Source organism: Zonotrichia albicollis, chromosome 1 (assembly GCF_047830755.1).
Source record: "Zonotrichia albicollis isolate bZonAlb1 chromosome 1, bZonAlb1.hap1, whole genome shotgun sequence".
Classification (NCBI taxonomy): Eukaryota; Metazoa; Chordata; class Aves; order Passeriformes; family Passerellidae; genus Zonotrichia; species Zonotrichia albicollis.
The window spans coordinates 2,722,853-2,745,683 of record NC_133819.1 but is presented as its reverse complement, the minus strand read 5'-3'; the positions used below and the strand labels follow the sequence as shown (position 1 = coordinate 2,745,683).

General features: G+C 41.1%; 1 protein-coding gene across 2 annotated transcripts in view; it reads left to right on the top strand.

Annotated features, from left to right (window-relative positions):
• VIPR1 (vasoactive intestinal peptide receptor 1) overlaps positions 1-22,831 on the top strand; it is a 127,376-nt gene that overhangs the window by 72,395 nt on the left and 32,150 nt on the right. For both annotated transcript variants that reach the window (XM_074542797.1, XM_074542851.1), the window contains 3 exons: positions 6,584-6,687; positions 13,600-13,700; positions 15,947-16,079. In XM_074542797.1, the coding sequence (XP_074398898.1) occupies positions 6,584-6,687; positions 13,600-13,700; positions 15,947-16,079 (338 nt within the window). The remainder of the gene's footprint in view (positions 1-6,583; positions 6,688-13,599; positions 13,701-15,946; positions 16,080-22,831) is intronic.

Below are 22,831 nucleotides of genomic sequence, written 5' to 3'. Positions count from 1 at the left end.
GAGCAAATACCAACTGGAGTAAAGGGTCCTCTTATATTAAATGGACAAACATGTGGAACATTATTATTAGGACGCTCTTCTACAACTATGTTGGGATTATTTGTTTTGCCTGGAGTTATTGATGCAGACTTTACAGGAGAAATACAAATCATGGCTTACACCCTCTATCCTCCAATTAAAATTACAAAAGGACAACGTATTGCACAATTGATACCGCTATCACAAATGACCTCTGGAATACAACCATTTACTGAACAAGCACGGGATGAAAAAGGTTTTGGCTCCACTGGTGTTACACTTTTAACTGTGGATTTACAAAACAGACCAAAGCAAAAGGTCACAGTTACTTATGGGCATCAAAGCATAACCCTTTATGGATTATTGGACACAGGAGCATCGTCTTGCCTTGCAACAAATCAGTGACTGTGTACAACAGGGGTACGTGTCTCGTCGACAACTCGACCACCCTATTGACCTTACTATCTGGAATAGCCCTTGCCACCTGCTTGGTGCTCTCTCTCAACAACAGGAGAAAACGGGGGAGATACAGGTGTTGGAATGGTTGTCTCCACCATTACAGCATAAGAAAACAATATGTTCAAAAATTGAACAATTGGCTGCATTAATTAAAAAAGGACGTCTCAGAATTCTTGAAGTGGATGGTAGAGAACCTGCTACCATTAGACTGCCTATCCAACTTACAGGGACCTTTAAATGTGGTTACAGACTCTATGTATGTTGCAGGAGTAGCCAAACGAATAGAGGAAGCAGCAATTAAGGAAGTGAATAATAAACGATTGTATGAGTTGTTGGTACAATTAAGGAAAGCTCTACGGGAAAGAAATGCAGCGTATTCTGTGCTTTGCACTCTCCTCCTGAGGAATTGGACCTTTTTGGCAGTACAAACGCCAGTTTGTCTAACACTACAGCTGGTGGATGGTTTAGCTTTAAGTCCTCAACCGACCAAAAGAAACATGGGCCACCCTAGATTCATTCCTGAATGTGAGTGAAATCTCTCTGCAGCATTACAGTAACTGTAACAGCACAAAAATCACTGCACCAATGAAATTACCCACGGGAATATTTTTAATTTGCGGAGACAAGGCGTGGAATGGCATTCCAGCTAGACCACAGGGTGGACCCTGTTATTTGGGTAAACTGTCATTGTTTCATCCTAATGTGTCCTTGCTAATGCAGCTGAGTCAAAATTCAAACAGAAAGAGACGTAGCGTACATGACTTAGACTGCAGCTCGATAGGAGATCCACAATTTTGGGGCACATTCAAACAAGTGGTTGTTTCAACTATCTTGCCAGGAGGATCTGCCAATAAGGCTATGAATTTAGCAAAGCAATTAGGGTGCTGGGCAAAGAGTGAACTGAACAAGACATCACAAATCCTAGACATGCTAACCACAGATGTGCAGAGTGTTAACCATGCTCTTTTGCAAAATAGAGCTGCCATAGATTTTTTGCTTTTAGCACAAGGACATGGATGTGAAGAATTTGAGGGAATGTGTTGTATGAATCTGTCTGACCATTCGGTGTCCATTCACAGTAAGATAAAAGAACTACAACAGGGACTTCACAATCTGAAGGAAGAAGAAGGTTTAGGAATTGACGAATGGCTTAAAAGCTTAAGACTTAGACCGTGGCTAAGAAACCTTGTGATCTATGCTATAGGACTGCTGGGTGTAATTTTACTGTTTTTGCTGATTTTGCCTTGTGTTTTTAATTGCATTCAAAACATGGTCAGCCGTACAATAGCAAAAACCTGGCAAGCTAATTTCCTTGCACAAGAAGAAAACGGGGGAAATGTGGAGAGCTTTAATGTGGAGAGCTTTATTAATAGTTGGTTAGCTGAGAAAGGCCATGCTGACATATTGCCACTGGTCAAGCTGAGAAATCAGCAGTCAGCAAGCTGAAAGGAGATGTCAGCAGCTTGCAATCAGTGGCCTTGCTGCAACATGGAGAAAGGGAGTAGAGATTAGTTCTGAATATCTCCTAAGAATATGTAGAAAGTATCAAAAGTAGGACCATAGGAATGTAAAAGTAGGTGTAACTGCTGATATGTAACTAACCAATCCTGAGCTCAACTTTTGCAATATGCATGAAGTTAATTACGAACTGTATTTAACCCGCTGTGCTGATCAATAAAATTGGGCCTGTGATGATCAACCTGATGTCCTGGTCTCCTTCCGTCGACAGCAGAGATGTGCCAGTGGGCTCAGCAGTGTCTCAGGAATGGTAAATAATAGAAATGTTACTGCTTTAATAGTTTCTGCTTGAAAAAATCGATTTATGTCCATGGAATATGGTGCTAGAGAAGCAGGACTGATTGCTGGGCAATCAGTCACCACCCTCCCCTCTGCTTTAGAAGTGGTTACAGAAAAGGGCAGGAAAGCAAGAGGGGGGCAAAACCCAGCACCCCTGAGCCATGATTGACCTCAGATCTCTTTGTCTCAATTCAAACTCCCATTAAAAGCCAATAAGAGGTTTTTTTTCCAAGAAGATCAAAGAGGTAAAACTTCGCCTGTAACATGAACTTCAGACGTGTCTCAGAGTTTGAAGGGTGTGTTTGAAACAGATGAGAGGCAGAAAGAAATTAAGTAGGAGAAAAAAAATTGAGAGCAAGACAACAGCTCTGTGCATTTATTCAGTTCATCTATTCAGTGTTTAACTCCCACCCAGATCAAACACCTCTGATAAAGAAAATGTTCTGGTTTTATCTCTGCTCCACAAACTCCTCCCTCCTCTTCTGCTGTGTCATGAATAAATCATGGCAGGAAATTCTTCTCAGTGACAGCAAGGAGGTCTCGTGGGAGGTTGGAGCTGGGTTTTAGGGTCCCTTCCAACTCAAATCATTCATTGCTGATTTCATGATTCCGAATTCTGAGACAAGATTTGCTTGGGCAGCTTCCATCCTTGAAGAATTCCAAGAATATCCATATCTGGCCATGCTTAAATTTTAGGTGACCACACCTGAGCAGGGGTTTGGGGCCAGATGACCTCCAGAGGTCCCTTCCAACCTCAGCCATCCTGGGATGCCATGAAAGCAGGAACTGAGCTCTTGCAGGGCATTAGGAGGTCATTATTAAAATAAATGAGAGTTTGTTGTGGCTTTTTCAATTTTTTTTTAATGGAAAACCTCACCTCATTGCTTTTAGGAACAGTCATGCAACTTTGACATTGATAAAATTAAATACAAGCCCTACAAAAAACCCAGATTAATTCATGGCTTTAACTAATACCATGAGAATGAGGGGACTCTGCTCTCACCAGGGACTTTCCTCTTCTTTTTCCGAAGCACAGAGGAGAGCCTGGAGCACAAACTTCAGGCACTGGGATGCATCCCATCTCTCAGTGAATCTCCTCAACTCTGCATTGCTAAATACATGTAATTATAAACCCCTGCTCTCCTTTCTCATTAAATATCCAGGAGTACAGTTTGAAAATTTTAACTCCAGTCTGATAGGAAATGGGAATATTTGGGAAATCTAGTGGGCTTTGAAAGGCTGGAGATAAATTCCAAGTGCAGAAAGTTTGTGTTTTCTGCTTCCGTCATTTTCAATGTACTCCAGATTTCAATGTACTCCATTGGTGCTCATTTTAGGGAGAGTTTTTGTTACAGAAATTACTGAGAAACAGCTCTGAAAAATGGCAAATACAGCTTCTGGTTCGTAGAAAAATTTGCTTTTCCATTGACAAATAATTAGACTTTATTACCAAAGTCTGGAAAAAACAAGAGCCAGGGAGACCACAAAAAATGTCTAATTTTTATCAGGGATCTGCAGCAGAGCTGGGATTTGACATTGGAACATAAAAATCTGTGTGATACTTCAGTCTACACCTAAAAACCTCAGAGGAAAGCTAAGCTTGTGGGGCACTTTCCCAAATTTTATGCTCATTTTCAGTATAGAAAGTGATATTTTAGATAGTAGTAATTAGAAATTATATTTGGTCTGAGGAGAGATATCATTCATTACTTTAAGGCAAATTGTGGTATGATAAAATCTTTGTTTTCTAGCCTTGTGGTTTTTGTACCTCTCAGACGTCAGGTGAACATGAGAGGTTTTGGAAAGGTGTCTTGTTTCACAACACGTGTGTGTGGATTTCCACATCTAAAAGTTACATGAGCTGCAAAGGGTGGCAGAAAAACTTCTCTGGGAAGTGAGTTTCCCTAAAATCAGAGTAATTTTTATCATTATTATTTTAATCCCACTGATGCTTTTTCATTGATTTTCCTTCTGCCTTGGTTTCCACATCTGCTAAAGCATTGGGACAATACTTGAAAGTATTGACAGAGGTGAGAGTTTTTAAATAATCATAAAATTGTGAGGAAGTGCAGTTGAAAAGAAACAGGAGAAAAATAAGCTGAAAGAGGCACACCTTAGCTCACTGAGAGTAAGAAACAAAGATTGAAAACCACCGTGAAATCTTAAGCCATCCCCAAACAGGGTTTTGAGCAGGAAATGGGAAGCAGGGAAGTTCAGATAATGGGATCCATTGTAACAAAGAAGAAATAACAGAAATTGCATAACTCAGAAAAGCTGAAAGCACCCAACAGTCGTGTCCTTGATTTGTTTGCACAAGATCCTTTATGATCCTGATATGAACCCTGGTGGAAGGAACTGCAAACAGTGGCCATGCAGGGAAAGCCTGGGCCAGCAGCCCATGGAAAAATTAGGAAAAGCACCTTTGAGAGCCCTCCCTGTGAGATTCACATTCTCTGAACCTGAGAGAAGCAGAGAAAAGAATGATTTTCAAAAAAAACCAAATCTTATCTCATTTACTGCTCCTGTGTTTTGAAACACGTTGAATGTGTTGGAAGATTGTTTACCTGAAGGAATTTGCTTGATTGGATTCTGTTGTGAGTGTTTTGTTTTCTTGACCAATCTCTGCAAACTGTGTTCTGATGGTTGGTCAGGAGATTTGGTTGAGTTGGGTGCTTGTGCAGTTTTAGTTTAGAGGTAGTGTAATATAGTATAGAATAATAATATAATAAAGTAATTAATTAGCCTTCTGATATCAATAGAATCCTCCTTGTCATTTTTCCCTGCATTGTAGGCCCTGCTTTTACAATACCTCCCAGATTCAGATCTGCAGCAAAGACAGATTAGAGGAGCAAGTTTAATGTCAAAATCCATCTGTGACAGGGGTTGGAGAAGTGACTCCAGGCAGGGGTTTGTTCTCAGTGCAGAACAGGCCCGTGGCTGGGAGGATGCTCAGATGACTCAAGTGTCAGAAACTGCTGGAGGTGATACTCAAATATTTTTGTGACTCACAGCTGCATAATTGATTTGGTCCCATTTGCAGGAGTTTTCTTACTCTTGTGTGCTAAGAGCTCAGTTGTTGGAAATGTTTGCAAAGCTCTTTGAGCTTCACTGGTGTCATTTTTCACCCTAAGAAGCAGAGTTTTATTTCTCTTTGTTCATTCTGGTGTATTGACCATTTTTCCAGTTTTGTGAGGTGAATGGCACCAGTGGAATGCTCCAGTAATGGGATTCTAGTGAGGTGGGCAGGGTGGGCACTGGTGGTCAGGGGAGGTGCTGGGGGAATTTACAATGTGCTGTTGGGTGCATTTCTGTGTTATTATTTTTTGACAAACCCATATCTTGGCCTTTTAGCCCACAAACCTCTTAGGGTAAGGCTTGTCCTGAGTGCTCTCTCCTCCTTTGGCTGGATTAAGCTGCTGTGGGTTTGAGGTGCAGCTGGGACAGGGAGCAGAGATGTTTTACAAAGTGAAAAGTGCTTTTTGCTCTTACAATCCTGGATGGATCAGGCAGCTCTGAGTACCAAAGAGCCACGTGAACTTCAGTTTTGACAGTTTGGCTGAGGGAGTGAGATGTTCTTGTGTTAATTAAAGCTCTTTTTAGCTGGTCAGAGGCCCCAGGCACTCAGCGAGCTTGACAGTCCAGGAAATCTTCCTGCCCTGGAGTGTGCAAGTTGAAACAGGCAATACAGGTTGTCAGTGTGTGGATTTTCTCCCTTCACAGCCAAATTTTGAAGTGTTTTGCTCACAAACCAGAGCGCAGTACATTTCTCAGGAATCACATTTGCTCAGGGCTCAGTTGTAGGCAGGGTCTGGGTGTGGAGGACTGGATTTGGTTCCCAGACCCCCAGCCTTATCTGCATGGTGTGAAATGAGCCCTTTATCTATCCCTGTCCTGGCTTCTCACAGGCACAGTGAAAGGCATAAATACTTCACTGCTCTGTTTAGATAAAAAATTTTCCAGGAACAAAGTCAATGTGACAATAAAACATTCAAACAATACTGGTGCAGTGCCAGGAACCAAAGGTCTGGGTACAACTGGCAGCATGGTACCACTTGAAGGGATGTTTTGTGTGCACCTCTGTATTGAAATGTACTTTTCTACTGAGGTCTGGACTTTAAACAGAATAGATGACTCTCATTTATGAGCCCTGTGTAATATGAAAAATTAATAACAGGGGAAAAGCATGAGAGTTTTTTCTCTAAGTGTTACAAGAATTGTGTTTTGGCATTTATACCTCAAGAGGCAGGAGTTGTTTTAACAGTGAGCTGAAGGTTTCTTTTTAAATAATTTTTTTTTTCTTTTCTTTCAGGGAATGTGACCAGGAATTGTACAAGCCAGGGCTGGTCAGATGTGTACCCTGCACCCTACACTGTAGCTTGTGGATATGATTCCAACAGCACTCCAGGGGAAGAGGTTTGTAAACCTGGGTGGGTGGACATGAAGATTTAACAGGGATCAATATCCAAATTGTATGATCTTCCCATGCCCAACTTTTCCCATTTCCCTTTGATTCCTCAAGAGGGAAGGATCCTCTTGAGGATCCTTGGAAGCAGAGTTCAAATGTTTGGTCAAGGAAATTCTCTTCCCTTTAATGTCATAGACTCATGGAATTATGGAATGTCTTGGGGTGGTGGTTCCAGTTGTGGGTTTCTCTGGGTCTGGGCTGAAGGCACTTGAGACAGCAGTTCATATTCACACTCAGTTGTTTATTATTTCTTATCAGTGAAAAAATCTCACTGCTGGGAGTTCAGCAGCTTTTCATTAGAAGGCACAAAATGGCCAACAATCTCTTGTTCTAATGTCTTTTAAGACTAAACTATCCAATGAAGAACTGACACCTGGATTATTTTCCCTTTTTAACCCAATAACTGATCCCACAGAGCTGCAATGGGCACTTTTCTGCCCAATCACAAAATGCCACCCAAACCCATGGAGAAGGAGGAAGAAGAAGCATGAAGAAGAAACCCAGGATGACACCCTGTGCCCTCCATCTTGCTGCCATCCACAACACACTAAAAACCCCAAATCCTCAATTCCTCACCCAGTGACACACCCACACTGCTCTCTATAATCTATTGCACACTTTTGTGGGTTCCAGTCTATCTTGAAGTCTGGGAAACTTTCTCCATGGATGAGGGTCAGAGTCAGTGCTGCCCTGGGGGTCAGGGCACCCCAGAGCAGACACAGAAATATTCCCAGTGCCCTGGGTTTGCACAGCTTGGGATGGAGAGGAACTTCAGGATCATCCCATCCACCCACTGCCACGGGCAGGGACACCTTCCACTAGACCAGGCTGTTCCAAACATGGCCTTGAACACTTCCAGAGATGGAGCATCCAAAATTTCCAGGATGTCAGGACCTGAGAAGATCAGATCATTGTCCATATGATGCCCACACATAACTGTAGGTGTTTATTTTCCGCAGTGTGCTTTGAAACAAGCCCTCCACATTTATATTTATGCTTAAGTAGATATGGTGGTTCCAATCTTTCTATGGCAACATAATAATCAAAAACTCTAAAAGGATAAAATATATCTTTTGCTGCTCTGCACATCTTAAACAGCTAAATATCCACATCACTGTAGAGAACACATATTTTCAAAATTTTACTAAAATTTGATAGAAAATCCAGAAGTTCTCTGGGATATTATTTGTGTATAAATTAGCAGTCACTGACTTGGGTATAATTAGCTTTGCAGAGTATTGTCACTCCACAGGAAGGAGTTTGTTACTGGTTTGCTGCATGCTGAGACACGAAGGGTAAAGTCTAAAGAGGATAACAAATGGTAGAAGCAAGATTCACCTCACCTAAATCAAAGTTCAGCATCTAATCTAAACTAATCACCTGAAGCAGTCCCACAGTCAACAAGAAAAAGCTTATGCATGGAAAGTTATACTTCACTGCAATCACATGTTGCACTATTTATGTTTTTTATATAATAGGTTAATGTGTTTATATTAAAACTCTGCTCGTGCTTTTTTGTTGTTGCTGTTTAAAACATACCTCAGTGTTAGTGAATGTTGGACATAGGAATCTCAATAATTAATTAATATGTGTTCCCAGTATTTAAAGAGGGCTTACAAAAAGGCTGGAGAGGGATTTTTCACAAGAGCATGGAGTGATGGGACAAGGGGAAATGGTGTTAAGCTGAAGGAGGGCAGGTTTAGATGAGAAACTGGGGAGAAATTCTTCACTGAGAGGATGGTGAGGCCTCAGCACAGGGTGCCCAAAGAAGCTGTGGCTGTCCCATCCTGGGAAGTGCCCAAGGCCAGGTTGGAAAGGGCTTAGAGCAGCCTGGGACAGTGGAAGGTGTCCCTGCCCATGGCAGGGGTGGAATGAGTTGATTTTTAAGGTCTCTTCCAACCCAATCCATTCTGGGGGTCTGTGACTCAATATGGTGAGAGGTCTCTGTGCACTGTCACACTGCCAAGGCACTCCAAGAGTTAACAGGGAATCTGAGCCAGCTCTGAGTGGGAAAAAAAGCCAGAAAAGAGCAAAGGCAGAGGTGCACAAAGAACTTGAGGGCTGTGCTGAAGAGAGCCTTAGTCTGCCTGCAGCGTCAGCCAGCATTTCACATCCTCAAGTGTCCTTCCCTCAGGCTGAGCTGTGTGCCTGCAGAAACCACAGCTCCAGCTCTGCTGTGCAAGGACCCCCACCCAGAGCTCTGCTTGGTGTCCTGTAGGAACCCAGGACATTCCTCTGGCTGCCCTGGAGGGCTCGAGCCCCTGCCCAGGGGGACTCAGAGACCCTGGCACAGAGCCCAAGACCCCCCTGTGCCTTTGATTTAGCCCTTGGAAAAAACAATTACCAACCTTATATGAAGAATTAAAAGCCATGATAGTTTAAGTAGAATGATAGGAATTTATTACAAGAAAAAATAGATTTTAGGGGTTTTTAGAATGGGGGTTCAGGAGGCAAGATGGAGGAATCTGGGTGTGTCCAGCCTTTCTCCTTCTTCTTCTTGGCCTCCATCTTCTGCTGTGATGGTGGCACTTTGGGATTGGTTTGTGTGACCATGTTCACAAGGGTCTCAGGTTGAGGGAAGAGACAAGGATTTGACTCCATGTTTCACAAGGCTGATTTATTATTTTATGATATATATTACATTAAAGCTATTCTAAAAGAATAGAAGAAAGGATTTCATCAGAAAGCTGGCTAAGAATAGAATAGGAAAGAATCATAACAAAGGTTTGTGGCTCGGACTCTCTGAGCCAGCTGGACTGTGATTGGCCATTAATTAGAAACATTCAACATGGGCCAATCAAAGATCCACCTGTTGCATTCCACAGCAGCAGATAATCAATGTTTACATTTTGTTCCTGAGGCCTCACAGCTTCTCAGGAGAAAAAATCCTAAGGAAAGGATTTTTCATGAAAGGTGTCTGCGACAGTTTAGAGTAGAAGCTCTCTGTCTAACACAGGTGATAGGTATTGGAAAGTGATTGTAAATATTGTACATGTAGTTTTTAGTATAAAAAGATATAACACCACCCTGGGGTGGTCAGAGTGCCTGTGACTGTCCTGCTGAGTGGACCTCAGATGGACAGGAGAAAGAATTTTATAGATAAGTTACAATAAACAACCTTGAGACCGAGAAATGAAGAGCTCCGACTCCTTCTTTGACTGCTGGGCAGGAAAAGAGACTTTCTGACACATCTTGGGGTCACTCTGACCAGCTAGAGACCATTAGAGTGTTCCTGCTGCACAGGGGATTTGGGAATTCCTGGGACATGCTCCTGCCACCCAACAGCTTGCAGCATTGCCAGAGTGCTGTGTTACCAGGAGAACTTCTATTGTGTTCTTTTAATTCTTTCTTAATTATTTTCCTTTGATTTCCACAGCGCTTTTCTTGCCTTTTTTTCTTCCAATTTTTGAGAAAGGTGGCTTAAGAGGGGGTGAACATGCAGTAGCAGCCTGTGAAGAAGAATAGATTTTTGTTTTCTTGTTGTTGAATTGGCAGTGAGTTTGGGGAGCAAGAAGTAAAGGGAGTAGGAAAAAAACAGCAGGCTGTACAGGACATGAGGTCCAGGAAAGACCGATAAGCTTCCAGGAGTTAAAAACTTTGTGAACTTTTGGTCTCAGGTCAGAAACAGCAAGAAAAAATGATGAAAAATAAATAAGGGCAGTGTGTGAGGTTTTAGCTGTGAATTCTGGCAGTCCCTACAGCAGCAGATGATGGAGGCACCAAAGTGCTGCTCTTGGGGTCCATGCAGGGATGATGAGCCCCTGTCCAAGCTGACCTTTAGAAATGGTGCATTAGCAAATGGGGAGTGGGGTTGTTATCCTGCTCCTCTGTCCCATGTGATGCTCTTCTCCCTGCTGTGCTTCCATCTGCTCAGAGGGGCCACTCCAGGGTTATTGTGGTTTTATTTTGTTTTTTTGCTTTGGTCAGGGTCGGGATTAAATATGTAGGGATAGTATTTTGGATTCAGATGTTTATTAATTCTTATTTTTATTGTAGTATTATAAGTTGTGAGTTTTGCAGTATTTCATTAATAAGCTACAAAATGGCTTCATATTTATCTCTATAAGGTCTTTTAAGGAAAAACTATCTAATTAAGAAATTAAATTATTTATTTTTAACTTAATAGCTACTCATGTTCCACAGTGTGGATTTTTCTATCTAATTATAAAATACTACTTAAACTCATGAAGAAGAAGGTGAAGATGAAGAATTAGCTACTGCTTTAAAACTTCTATCTTGCCTTATATATATAACTATATTCTAAATCTTTAAACTCTTAAGTTTTCCACTATGTGATGTCACACACTTCTATTTAAACTATACACTCACAATCTTTGTGTTATTAATCAATTTTGGAAGCTTTCTCTATGGCTTCAGGTCAAATGCAGTGTTCTCTTGAATATTTGTGCCTGTCAGCACAGAAAGTCTGAAATCCTCAGTATCCAGGGTTCCAACATCAGGTTTCTGATGGTTCAGGTTTTTCCTGAAAATGGTGAAATAGAGACACCTCCAGAGGTCAGTTCAGCCCACGTTTCTCCCCAAAGAAATTCCTTTTCATTTACTCTCAAGAGAAACCTGATGACTTTGGGCTGGATGACATGAACCCCAAAACACTTGGCTCCTGAAAGACTTTATTTCAAGATTTCTCTTCATTTCCTTTCAAAATTGTAAATGTTTCCCATTGTCAACCAAGGGACAAATGTTGAGGTTACTGAATAGAAACCATGAAAAATAAATCTCAGTTAATCTCAATTTAGCACCTACCTCGAATAATTGTTATTATCACACTCCTGTTAAATTAAGCAGAAGCTTTTAGAAGTCAAAGAGACAATGATGAATTTGCCTGATTTCATTCTGTAAAACAGTCAGGCATCCTCCTGATGCATTGCCTCCACTTATCTACATCCCCTTCTTTTCTAATGAGAATATTTTACAGTCTGGACCCTGAGTGAAATTTCAATTCCATTTATGATCTTGGGTCAAATTCTGTGCTTTGATATCTCTGAAATAGGAGCCAACTGTCATTAGCAAGTGCAGTGAAGAGTGAGAAGCCATTATGTGCAGTTTCCAGAGCAGAGATGGCCCCACGTCCTGCATTAAAGCTGCATGCAGAACCATCCCTCTCTGCACAAGAGGGATTAATCACTATAAAATATGAAGGGGAGAGCGGGGAATTGCTTGGTGGATAACACCAGGAGCTTTCTGTGGATAACTTGCTCCTGGGAGTGACTCTAAGAAGCAGAAGGGCTACTTTGCTCTCCTAAATAAAGTGTGGGACAACTTCTTCCTCCTGCAGTCTCCTACCATGTGCTCCTTCCTTCTCCTGACCAAGTCTTTGCTGGAACAGTTCTGCTCTGGCGCCATCAAAAATAGAGATAATAGAGAAAGATTAAACATGAGGGAGGTTGACTGCTTTAATTAGAAAAGTCAGAGCTGCCTTTGGGATCCCAGACTCCAGGAAGGCTGGAAAAAAAATTTTATCTTGGGGGTGCTGGTGGATGAGAGGTTGGACACATGCTGACCGTGTGCACCTGTAGCTCAGAAATCCAATTGTGTCCTGGGCTGATCCCACAGGGAAAGGGGGGATTCTGCCCCTCTGCCCCCCTCAGGTGAGGCCCCACCTGCAGAGCTTTATCTGGGCAAGACCAGGCAGATAAATTGTCCTGCAACCCTCAAATTATCTATGCAGAGTGACCCGAAGCTCTCAGTGATGTGGCTGGAAGGACATGATGCTTCAACCACCTCTGAGATCTGTGGTCTAAGACATAACCAGTGTTATCTCTGAAAATCTCTTGTTTTAACACCTCTCCAAGCTGGCTTGTGCAAATGCTAAAGGATTGCAACTCATCCCAGCCTCCCTGCTTCTGTAAAGTACCAAATACTTGTCAAAGCCTGGGAAAATAGCACATAAAAATGTCAACCCTCGATGTTATGGAAGAGTATTTCTCCAAACAAGGTTGGGCTTAGATTTTCTGCCTAACCTGCTCTTTGTAGTTTTGGTTGTTTGGGTTGTTTATAGAAGATGGTGACAAGGTGGACAGAGGAGGGTCAATCAAGAGCTGGAAAATATAAAATTTTCCATAAACTGAGTTAGATTCTCATAAAAATTTAGGGGTTTTTTATAGTTGATAAATGTCTAAGTAATTTTACCTCTTGTATTTTTCTTCTTTTTTGTTTTTTTAAAGCTGAAAATCTGTTGATTTAGAGTGTTGCTAGAGAGCTTTGGAGAGCTTATTTGCCCGTTTTATTTAGACTGGAATTCCCTGTGGGATCCAAGCCCTTTGCTGTGCCATGCTCAGAGATTCCCTCTGTGTGCTGTCAAAGAGAAAAACCATGAACCAATTTCCCACTTAACACATATTTCTGAGTTAACAGTGAGAACGTTTTACTTGCCTAAACAACAGTGTAAGTCCCTCAAAAGCAAAAACGCAAACCAATTTCCCAGACAGTTCTGTCCTCAGACCTGCTTAATAAAATTAATTTCACTGCTCTCACCACATCAGACCCAGTGTCGTGCACTGTTTAGCTGAACATTGATCACTCCTGTTCCACGAGGTTTTAGGCTGGAGCTGTCTCTGCAGGTGTCAAATCGGCCTCCTTCCAGCAGGAACCTTTCCTTTGTGTAATTTTAATCTGGGTTTGGAGTGGTCCAAGCCCTGCTGCAATCTGATATGTTCTCCACACTCACACTGGTGATGTTTGAGTCACATTCATTGCTGGATGGGATTTTAAAGGGTGAAGGAGTCAGAGGTGTTCTAAGAGAAAGGAGAAGGATGATTTTCTTGTCCCAGCAGTCAGTGATGCTGTGTTTAGGATATTTTTGGACCTCTCTGAAAGCTCTGTTTTCTTTCTTTCACCAGCAAACAGCGTTCTATGGAACGGTCAAGACCGGCTACACCATCGGGCACACCCTGTCCCTCATTGCCCTCACAGCTGCCATGATCATCCTGTGTCTCTTCAGGTAAGGCCTCTAGCAGAAAAAAAAATCAGGGGAAGGGCTCAAAGGCTGGCGATTTACAGGCTGTGTGGCCATAGGACATGAAATAAGGCTGTGTCACTATAGGACAGGAAATAAAACGACACGCACGCTGGAACCGCCAAGGTAAAAAGAAGGGAAGTTTAATTTCTGACTCCAACATTTATAGACTTTCAAAAGTGACAGTGAATTGGAGGCTGACAGTGCCACCTCACCCGTGACACTGGACAAACCAACAGTCCATCAAATTTCTCCTCCTCCAGAAAAGAATGTAAAACAATAATTATTTACGGAAAAGAATGTGAGAATCTTCATAAGAAGAATGTAAACATCAGAAGGCTTAGAAGAACTTGAAAGAACAGGGTGACAGCTGTGCAGGTTTTGAGTGTCACAGGAAGATGCCCAAGATTTCTGTCAGTCTGTCTTGGATAAGGAAGGAAGGTTCCTCCATCATCAGTGTGGCTGTGTTTTGGTGTGGGATTTGTGACGTTTGTGTGGGAGTTGTAAACAAAATCCAATTATTTAAGGGGATTCATCTCACCAAAGGCAGATTGCTCTATGATGGATCTCTCTTAAAAGGTTACAGTCCATAGTGTCCTGTATATGGATACCAGGGAATTTCTGCCTAAAGTAGGAATTCACAATGGTATCCAAAATTGCATCCAAAAAATCCAGGGTCACAAAATCCCAGAATGGTTTGGGTTGGAAGGGACCTTAACGATCATCTCACTCCATCCCCTGCCATGAGCAGGGACACCTTCCACTGTCCCAGGTCTCTCCAAGCTCCATCCAACCTGGCCTTGGACATTTCCAGGGATGGAACATCCACAGTTTCTCTGGGCAGCGTGTTTGCCTCCCAAAATCTTTTCCAAAAACCTTTCCTGCTGTCACTCTATGGCAAGACAGAGACACCCAGGGCCATTTAAACTTGCTGGTGTCCCTGAGACAAGTGTGGCAGAGAGGATGCAGGGCCTGCAGGACACCCAGGGCTTCATGGATGGATGGATGGGCATTGGAATCCCCGACTGCAGCAAATGGATTAATTCTTGTTCTCTAAATTTTGCAATAGATTCAGGTATGTAAATTTGGGTGCCTCCAATGAAGATGTCTGCATATATTTCATCTCCTATTATAAATTAATTTATGCAAAGGGAGATGAGCAAAAAGCTGGGATGGAAGAGCCCTGTGGATGAGGTTCCATCCCCTCATGTAAGACAGAGCACATTTTCAAGGGTGACTCACACCAAGGCTGGTCTCACCCTTCATGAACTCAGCACTTCTCTTCCCAAGTGCTCTCTCCACTCCTCTTACAATGGAGGAGGCAATCAGACACATACCAACAACCTCCACAAGGTACAAAGTGCCAGCCAGGCTGGTGAAACCATTGAGGATCCTGTTTTCCCTTGGTCAGAAATAGCTTAGCTTGACTTGCCTTGGCCTGCAGGCTCAGAGGACTCAGCTCAGCCCCATTATTTTGCCATCATCAGAGATTATGATGGGCACAACCTCTGCCAGTGCCCATTGGCTCATTAGGAGGTGATAATTTCATTGTGCTGCTGAGTGAGGTCTGGTGTGGTTCTGGTGTCTGTGCAAAGCACCCATTTCCAGACAATCAGGCCTTTCACTTTAGCTGGTGTAAATTCTCTTTTGAAAAAAATTCCCACTTGATCAGAATTCATCTTCAAAATATTAGCAGGCAAGGGATAGAAAAACTCTGGTGTAGTTCTCAGTATCGTAAATAACCAGTAATTTTAAAGTGAAAATATAGTTCATATTATTCTAGAAAGTCTGTAATATGTGTTAATTCTGGGAACAGATGCTAAGAATTTATTTGCCTGCTTGAAAAGACATTTCACTTTGAAAAGAATTATTGCAGCAGAAACATTCTGTAGAAAAAAGCCCTTTATCATGAGCACAGTCTGCACAGTCAAAAACATTTCTTTTCCAGTGGAGAGCAGGGGGATGGACCTGTTTTCTGTCATCCTCTATTTTTTCCTGTTTTTCTGGGGATTGAAAAAGCAGCAGTACTGCTGCAGATACATGGATTGTCACATTCTGTGGAATTAAAGAGGCTTAAGTGAATTTGTGGTGATGTTCAGCAGACCAGAGCCTGTCTCAGGGTTTCTAATATTTAATTGGGACTCTATGTCATAGTAGAAGAAATGTGTAAATATAAAAAGAATGCTTCTGAGAAGATTTGCTGTTCAGAAATGTTTATTTCTTCCCAACAGAAAACTACACTGTACTCGAAATTACATTCACATGCACCTCTTCATGTCCTTCATCATGAGAGCCATCGCAGTCTTCATCAAGGATGTCATCCTGTTTGAAAGTGGGGAGTCTGAGCACTGCTTTGTGAGTTCAGTAAGTAGCCTCGAAATTTCCACCTCATTTTGTTGCCCCTCTTAAGCAATGCACCAAAAATTACCTTGAAAATGCATGTGAGGTGGTACTTTGGGAAGATTTCCAATCCTTCTCTTGTTTGAAAGGAAAAAAAGGAAATTCCATGATTGCTGCCATTTGACTTATATGGAGAAGGAATAAATTGATTATCAGAGTCCAAAATGTTTGTATTTATATTTTATATCTGGTGCTTTCTGAAGTTGGACTTGATGGTCCTAGAGGTGTTTTCAGACCTTAAGGATTTTATCAGGTAAACCCACAATGAGGTTGTACAGGATTGTGGGGCTCCTGTCAGTGCTGTGTCCATCTCCCAGCCACATGCTAATTTCTTGGATATCTGGTCAAAGGTGTTTAGGGATTCAATAAAACCTTTTCCTTCCATGAGGATGGGAGTCAGATCCAAATTCCCATAACAAATTTTAGTTATCTATGGGATGAGTACTTCCACATGAGCTGTGTGTGTTATGTGCAGCCACAGACAGTGGGCTCTAAATCTGTTCCATGGCGTCTGGAATGCTGTTCAATCCTTTGGGAGAAGGCAATGTGGGTGATTCTCTGGGCTCCAGTGACCAGATCCTTGCAGGATTTCAGGCAGGAAATCTCTGTGCAGACAACACCATCATCATCATCCATTTTTCATCTGAATCAGTATCCCACACTCTCTGTCTGCAACTGTGAGATTTCCCTACTGGGGTGATAAATAAGGGGAATAAAGGAGTTGGGTTATTTTTTTTCTTTCAAACTCAGTGTTACCAGCTGGAGCAAACATTAGGGAGGGAGAAGGGCTGTTTATCTAAAGGCCACGCTGACGTCAGGGGGCACCAGTCATTAATAAATTTAGGCAGGAAATGGAAATCACCAAAATGAAGAGATGTGATCAGAAGTTATCCAAGGGAAAAAAAAAAAAAAAAAAGGAAAACCAGGAACCCTCCATAGTAAATTCAGAGCATTAGATGAGCTGCTTGCTGATACTGATACCTCTGGACCTGCTTTTTATGTCATACAGCGCCAGATAAAAAGATTCTCTTTTCTTTTCCATCTGCCCGTTTTCTCCTTGTTTTCTGGCTTTCCTGTGTCCTCACCCTGAGTCCTGTCCCTGCTGTTATAATGACCTTGAAACCCAGGGCAGCCTCCTCTCAATTCTTCCCAAGCACTGTGTGCAGCATGATTCCTTTCCCTGTGTGCTCCCTCCTCTCTGTGATCCTCTCTGGATTCTTGGAATGGGATTTTCTTCTGAAGGTCCATGAATGGATAGAAAGACACGGAAACTGGAATAAATTGCCACAGATTAATTGTCAATGCCAATTGGCAGAAGAGTAATACCAGGACAAGCCATGGAGTGTGAACCAGCCTCTCATCCCTGTGGGAGTTTGCCCTGGATTCTGCTGGATCCAGTGTTGGCTTCTCATCCATGCAGAAACATTTCTGGGTGTAAATACAGAATTTTCATGCAGAATCTAGAATACCTGCACTTTCAGGGTGCCCCATGGCTACAACTTTTTTATGTTTCTCCCCATCAGAAAATTTTTGAGTTACTTGCCAGCTCAGGGTGAATGGCTGCATGATAAATATAATTTATAAAATTATGTGGGACAAACCTGTCTCCACCACATCAGGCTGAGCACACCCCTTGCAGTCTTGAACCAGCATTTTGGACAACTTTTTAGGTCACAGTCTAAAAACACTGACACAAAATGCCTCTCCTAACATTAATCTGTTAGGAAAAATTGTTATAAAATCCATTTTGTTCCTGTGGGGTTGGTTGGGTTAGGTTAGTTTGGCTTGAGCTAAGTTTGTGCTTTAAACTTGCAGGATAAAGCTTGAATTGGGAGACCTGGTGCTAATTCATATAGTCAGGATTTTATACACCATTCACTGAAGGCTGTGTATGTAATGTTTATACACAATTCAGTGAAGGCTGTGTGTGTCATGGATGTGGCCTTTAGCTCCTTCAGTCTGGGGAGAGATTTGAACAAACAATTTGCTGAATGCTCTCACTGCTACTCTGGTTTAGAACAGGGCAAACCCAAAGCAATAAAAGTGTTTCATTAGAAGAGAAACACCACACTCGGTTCCTTTAGGGAATGAAAGGGTAAAGACAGAACAGATTTAGGGCTATAAAATCCAAATGAATAGGAACCTCTCCCAGCATTTCTGATGTAGGCACCAAAGTCCTCAATTTGATATTACCTGCTGCAGTAAGAAGACTTTAAATTATGTTTTGTGCTCCAGCCACACAAAAATACACTAAACTCTCCACCAACAAATGTGTCAATGCTTTAATCAAGTAAAAACTCCAACACAGAAAGATGCATATGTAATAAAACCCCCTTTTTTTAGTAAGATTTACTGCATTTTTATTTCATTTTACCTAGTTTGGGACACTTCAGATGTGTTGTTAACTCTCCACCCCTATAAACTCAAAGAGAATTGGATTGCTACTGAGTTCAACACAAACAAACACCCCAAAAAATTAATTTATTGAGCATTTCTATGGGCCACAGTGCCTGAGAATGTGGCTGTAAGCATTTCAGGGCCAGTGCAGCCAAAATATAAAATATGTGTGATGAGCATCACTGAGTGATGGTGTGAGCCAGCACTGGGTGATGCTTGCAGAGTGATGTGTGGTCCTTGGTCCCACTTTATGGATAAACTCTCTCCTGGGGGAAAGAAAAGTCTTGCTGCTTGGGTGAAAACATCAACCTGTTTTCACTGGGCAGAAACCGTGAGCTGACAAGCAGGGCTTGTTTTTATGATTAAATGGAGAAGGTTTTAATGATCTTTAAACCCAGAACCTGCACAAGGGACCGTGTCCCACACCGAGGGAACTCAGCCCTGGTGGCTTTGTAAATGTCCCTCACTCCTTCTCCTCCTCCCAGGTGTCCCAATCTGTTAGATTTGTGTCTAGGCACAGTGAATGAAGGAATGAATACACCCTCAAAGCCTGAAGAAGGAGCATCTTTGCAAGACACAAACCTACAGAATAAAAACAGAGAATTAGCCCATTTCCTCGTATTCCAAGAGCCAGCTCTAAGAATAATACAAAAGATTCTTCAAGAGACATCCAAAATTCTACCAATTAAGCAAAAATTAGAAAAAAAAAACACAAAAGGAAGGAGATTTTGACATGACATCAACACAAATAATTGCCATACCAATAAAATATGGCAAACAAAGTACAAATCCCAAATATATACCGCTGACACACGACATAATTAAAGAGTTGAGAAGAAAAATTAGAGTAGCTTAAGCTCTCCCTACTATTAAAGAACACTTTTTTATTTTTATATTAATAATATAATAGATAATGTATTAATATGTAATATATTGAATATTAATATATATTATATTATATTATATTATATTATATTATATTATATTATATTATATTATATTATATTATATTATATTATATTATATTATATTATATTAATAGCATAATATTTTATATTTTACATATTATATATTTATGTCTAAATATATATACATATATTTAGATATTTATGTATTAATATAATTACATATAATTTTTATATATTTATATAGATATATTCATAGAAATAAATATATAAATAAATATTTAGATATATTTATATTTGTATTTTATATATTATATTTTTAAATATAATATTGTTATGATCTAGTACCTTATGACTGCAAATATATTACCACCACAATCTTAACAGATTCACAACACATACTATAAGTCAAATAGAGAAGAATAACAGAGACTTATACTAAAGCTCATGGTTCATGAATCCTTAGACTGACCTCTTCCAAAAGTGGATTTTTGTGGGATTTTCCACAGAAAGAATGTGGAAAATGAAGAAACAAAACCCTGCAGGGAATTTTCTAGAGGGGTGTGATGGCCATGCACAGACACCACGTTCTGCTCAAGGTACCATGAGGAGACCAAACTCACTTCCTCCCTCTCTCTCATAAAGTACTTCTGGAGCTTTTTAATTGTAATTATGTGTAACTGAATCATCCCATTGGCTTAAATGGATTAAAAGCAGGCATCTGCTGGAGTGTGTTTGTCAGCTGGGGCTTTAAGCACTTAGATGTGGAGATGATGAGGCTCAGAGGGCTCTGTGGAACCACCCACCCTGAATTCTTCAATAATTCTTCAATTCAACTTCCTCAGTATTGGTTTTGACTCACTCAGGTTATGTTCTGTCTCACTGATTGGCCATTTTTGATGGAAAACTCACCACACGTGGCTTTGTTCCATCTGCAAATTGTTCATTGTGTGTGATACATTGCACCATTTTACAATCTGGATTTGCCTTCATTTTTTCCATTTTGGTTTAGTTGGGTTGGGTTTGGTTTGGTTTGGTTTGGTTTGGTTGTGTTTTCCTGCCAGACTCAAGAGGCCTCCTTAGAAGTTTCAGTTTTTCTCCCTGATTTCCTTAGGTTTAGTGCCCTTCCCTCTTGGCATTCCCACAATTTATCTTCCCCTTTCCTTCTCTCCCTGTAGAAAACAACAGTCAAAACAACAAATGTGGCAGAAGGATTGAACTGAACACTTCAATCGTTGTTTTATTTAATTTTTTGTGGGTTTAGGGATAGGTTTTGGTATAGTTTCATTACTGTCATATCTGGATGGCATCGTAATGATGAACCACTTACATTTCCAGCCCTGCTGAAGACAAAGCCAACAGTTTGCTGTAAACAAAGATCAGATTCTACAGATTAAATTCAAGCTGACATTTTTTTCTGAGCTCTGTAAGTTTGCCCTTGCTGGAGATTCAGCCAAGGGAGATCACATCATTTATCTTGTCCCTTTTGTATTATTCCAGTAAAACAAAAAAAAATCCAACACAAAAATGATTCTTTGCAAAGGAGAGTGGGAGTTCAGTAGTTGAGAATTTGCATGCATATCTCATATTTTCAGAGTGAAAAATTGGTGGTTTTTTACTGTAATTCCCTCAGGACAAACTGATAACAGCTAGAGGCCCCTAAATTAATTTTATTTATGGAAGTTGAAGACAGATACATTTTCATTTCCAGCAGTGAGGCCACTCAGATCTATGTGGGAACACCATGATATGCAGGCTGATGGAGAAATGGAACAGTAGAAGGTTTTTTATGCATTGTGTTAAAGCCAAACAAGTATTAGAGAGTCAGCTGTTTCCTTGGGTGATATCTGATGATCACTGCTACAATCTAAGGTTTACAGCAAAACAGAGAGGAAGGGAAAAAAAGAATAAAACAAAACAAAAAACCCCAAACAAGTCCTAGAGAACTGTAAATCATGCAAAGCAAGAGAAGAAAAAGTAAAGGGAAGGAAGGGAGGAAGAAGAAAAAAAAAACAGGAATGGAGTCAGAAGGGAATAACCCAGGAATGGAGGCAGAAGGAAATAAAACAGGAATTGTGGCTGAAGGAAATAACCCAGGAATTGTGGCTGAAGGAAATAAAACAGGAATGGAGGCTGAAGGAAACAACCCAGGAATGGAGGCAGAAGGAAAAACCCAGGAATGAAGATCAGACTGCAGAGCTCCAGAGGAGGAATTTTCTTTACTTAAGTGAGTCTGTAATCCTGGACACAGCAGTGCCACCATCATGGGCTGGCACCAACATACCAAAAAAAGAGGGAAAATGGGAAAAATGAGAGGAAGGGCTTTATTACAACCCTGACTACCTTCTCTTTTTAGTTGCTGCCTTGTGGTTGACTTGGCAGGTGTGCTCATGAGTGCCTTTATCCTGTGATTGACAAAACAAGCACAGTTAACCCATTTACTAAAATAATTCTATTTTTACCCCTGAACTCAACTCTTGAGTCATCTGACACCCAGGTTAGACCAGCCAGAGATAATCAGCATCTCAGAAATACTCACAAGACAGCTCCCAAAAATCAAACAGGAATTCCTAAGAGACAAAATAGAAAGGCTGAGTCCTTCAAGACTGACAGTTACATAACCCCTGTTAAAATCAGCAAAGAGAAATTCTTAAATAGCCTTGAGGATCACAGTCATGGGGCTTAAAGTTGCTTCTTGTGTGAGGGAAAGCAGAGAAAAGAGTTTTGTCCTGAGTCCTGAATCCAGTGTTGGATTTGAGGAAGCCTGCGTGGGAAGTGGGCAAGACATGAAGAGCAGCCACGTGCACTACATTTTTCATCAGTGTCAAGTGGTGCAACTCCACTTATTTCAATACAAAATTCACTGGTGCAACTCCATTTGTTTCAAGACAAAATTCACTGGTGCAACACAATTTGTTTTAATACAAAATTTACTGGTGCAACTCCATTTATTTTAATACAAAACTCACTAGTGCAACTCAATTTGTTTTAATACAAAATTCACTGGCGCAACTCCATTTGTTTCAAGACAAAATTTACTGGTGCAACTCCATTTATTTTAATCACTGCAGGATCTGCCCCTGCCATGCTTTGCACATGAAATAGAGGCTGTCTCGTGTAATTTCCTTGTAAATCCTCACCTCATCCCTGGAAGTGTCCAAAGCCAGGTTGGACAGGGCTTGGAGCACCCTGGGACTGTGAAAGGTGTCCCTGCCCATGGCAGGAGGTGGCACTAGTTGATAATTAAGGTTTTCAACCCAAAATATTCTGGGATTGTGTTTCTATAAATGCCTTGCCATTTTCAGCTGGCACTGAGGAGGTGAAAGTGCAGAGAAAAGCCAAGTTTAAATCATCTTTAAATTAAGTCTTGGGACTTTGGATTTCATATGACTTCGTATTTCATATGACTTTGGA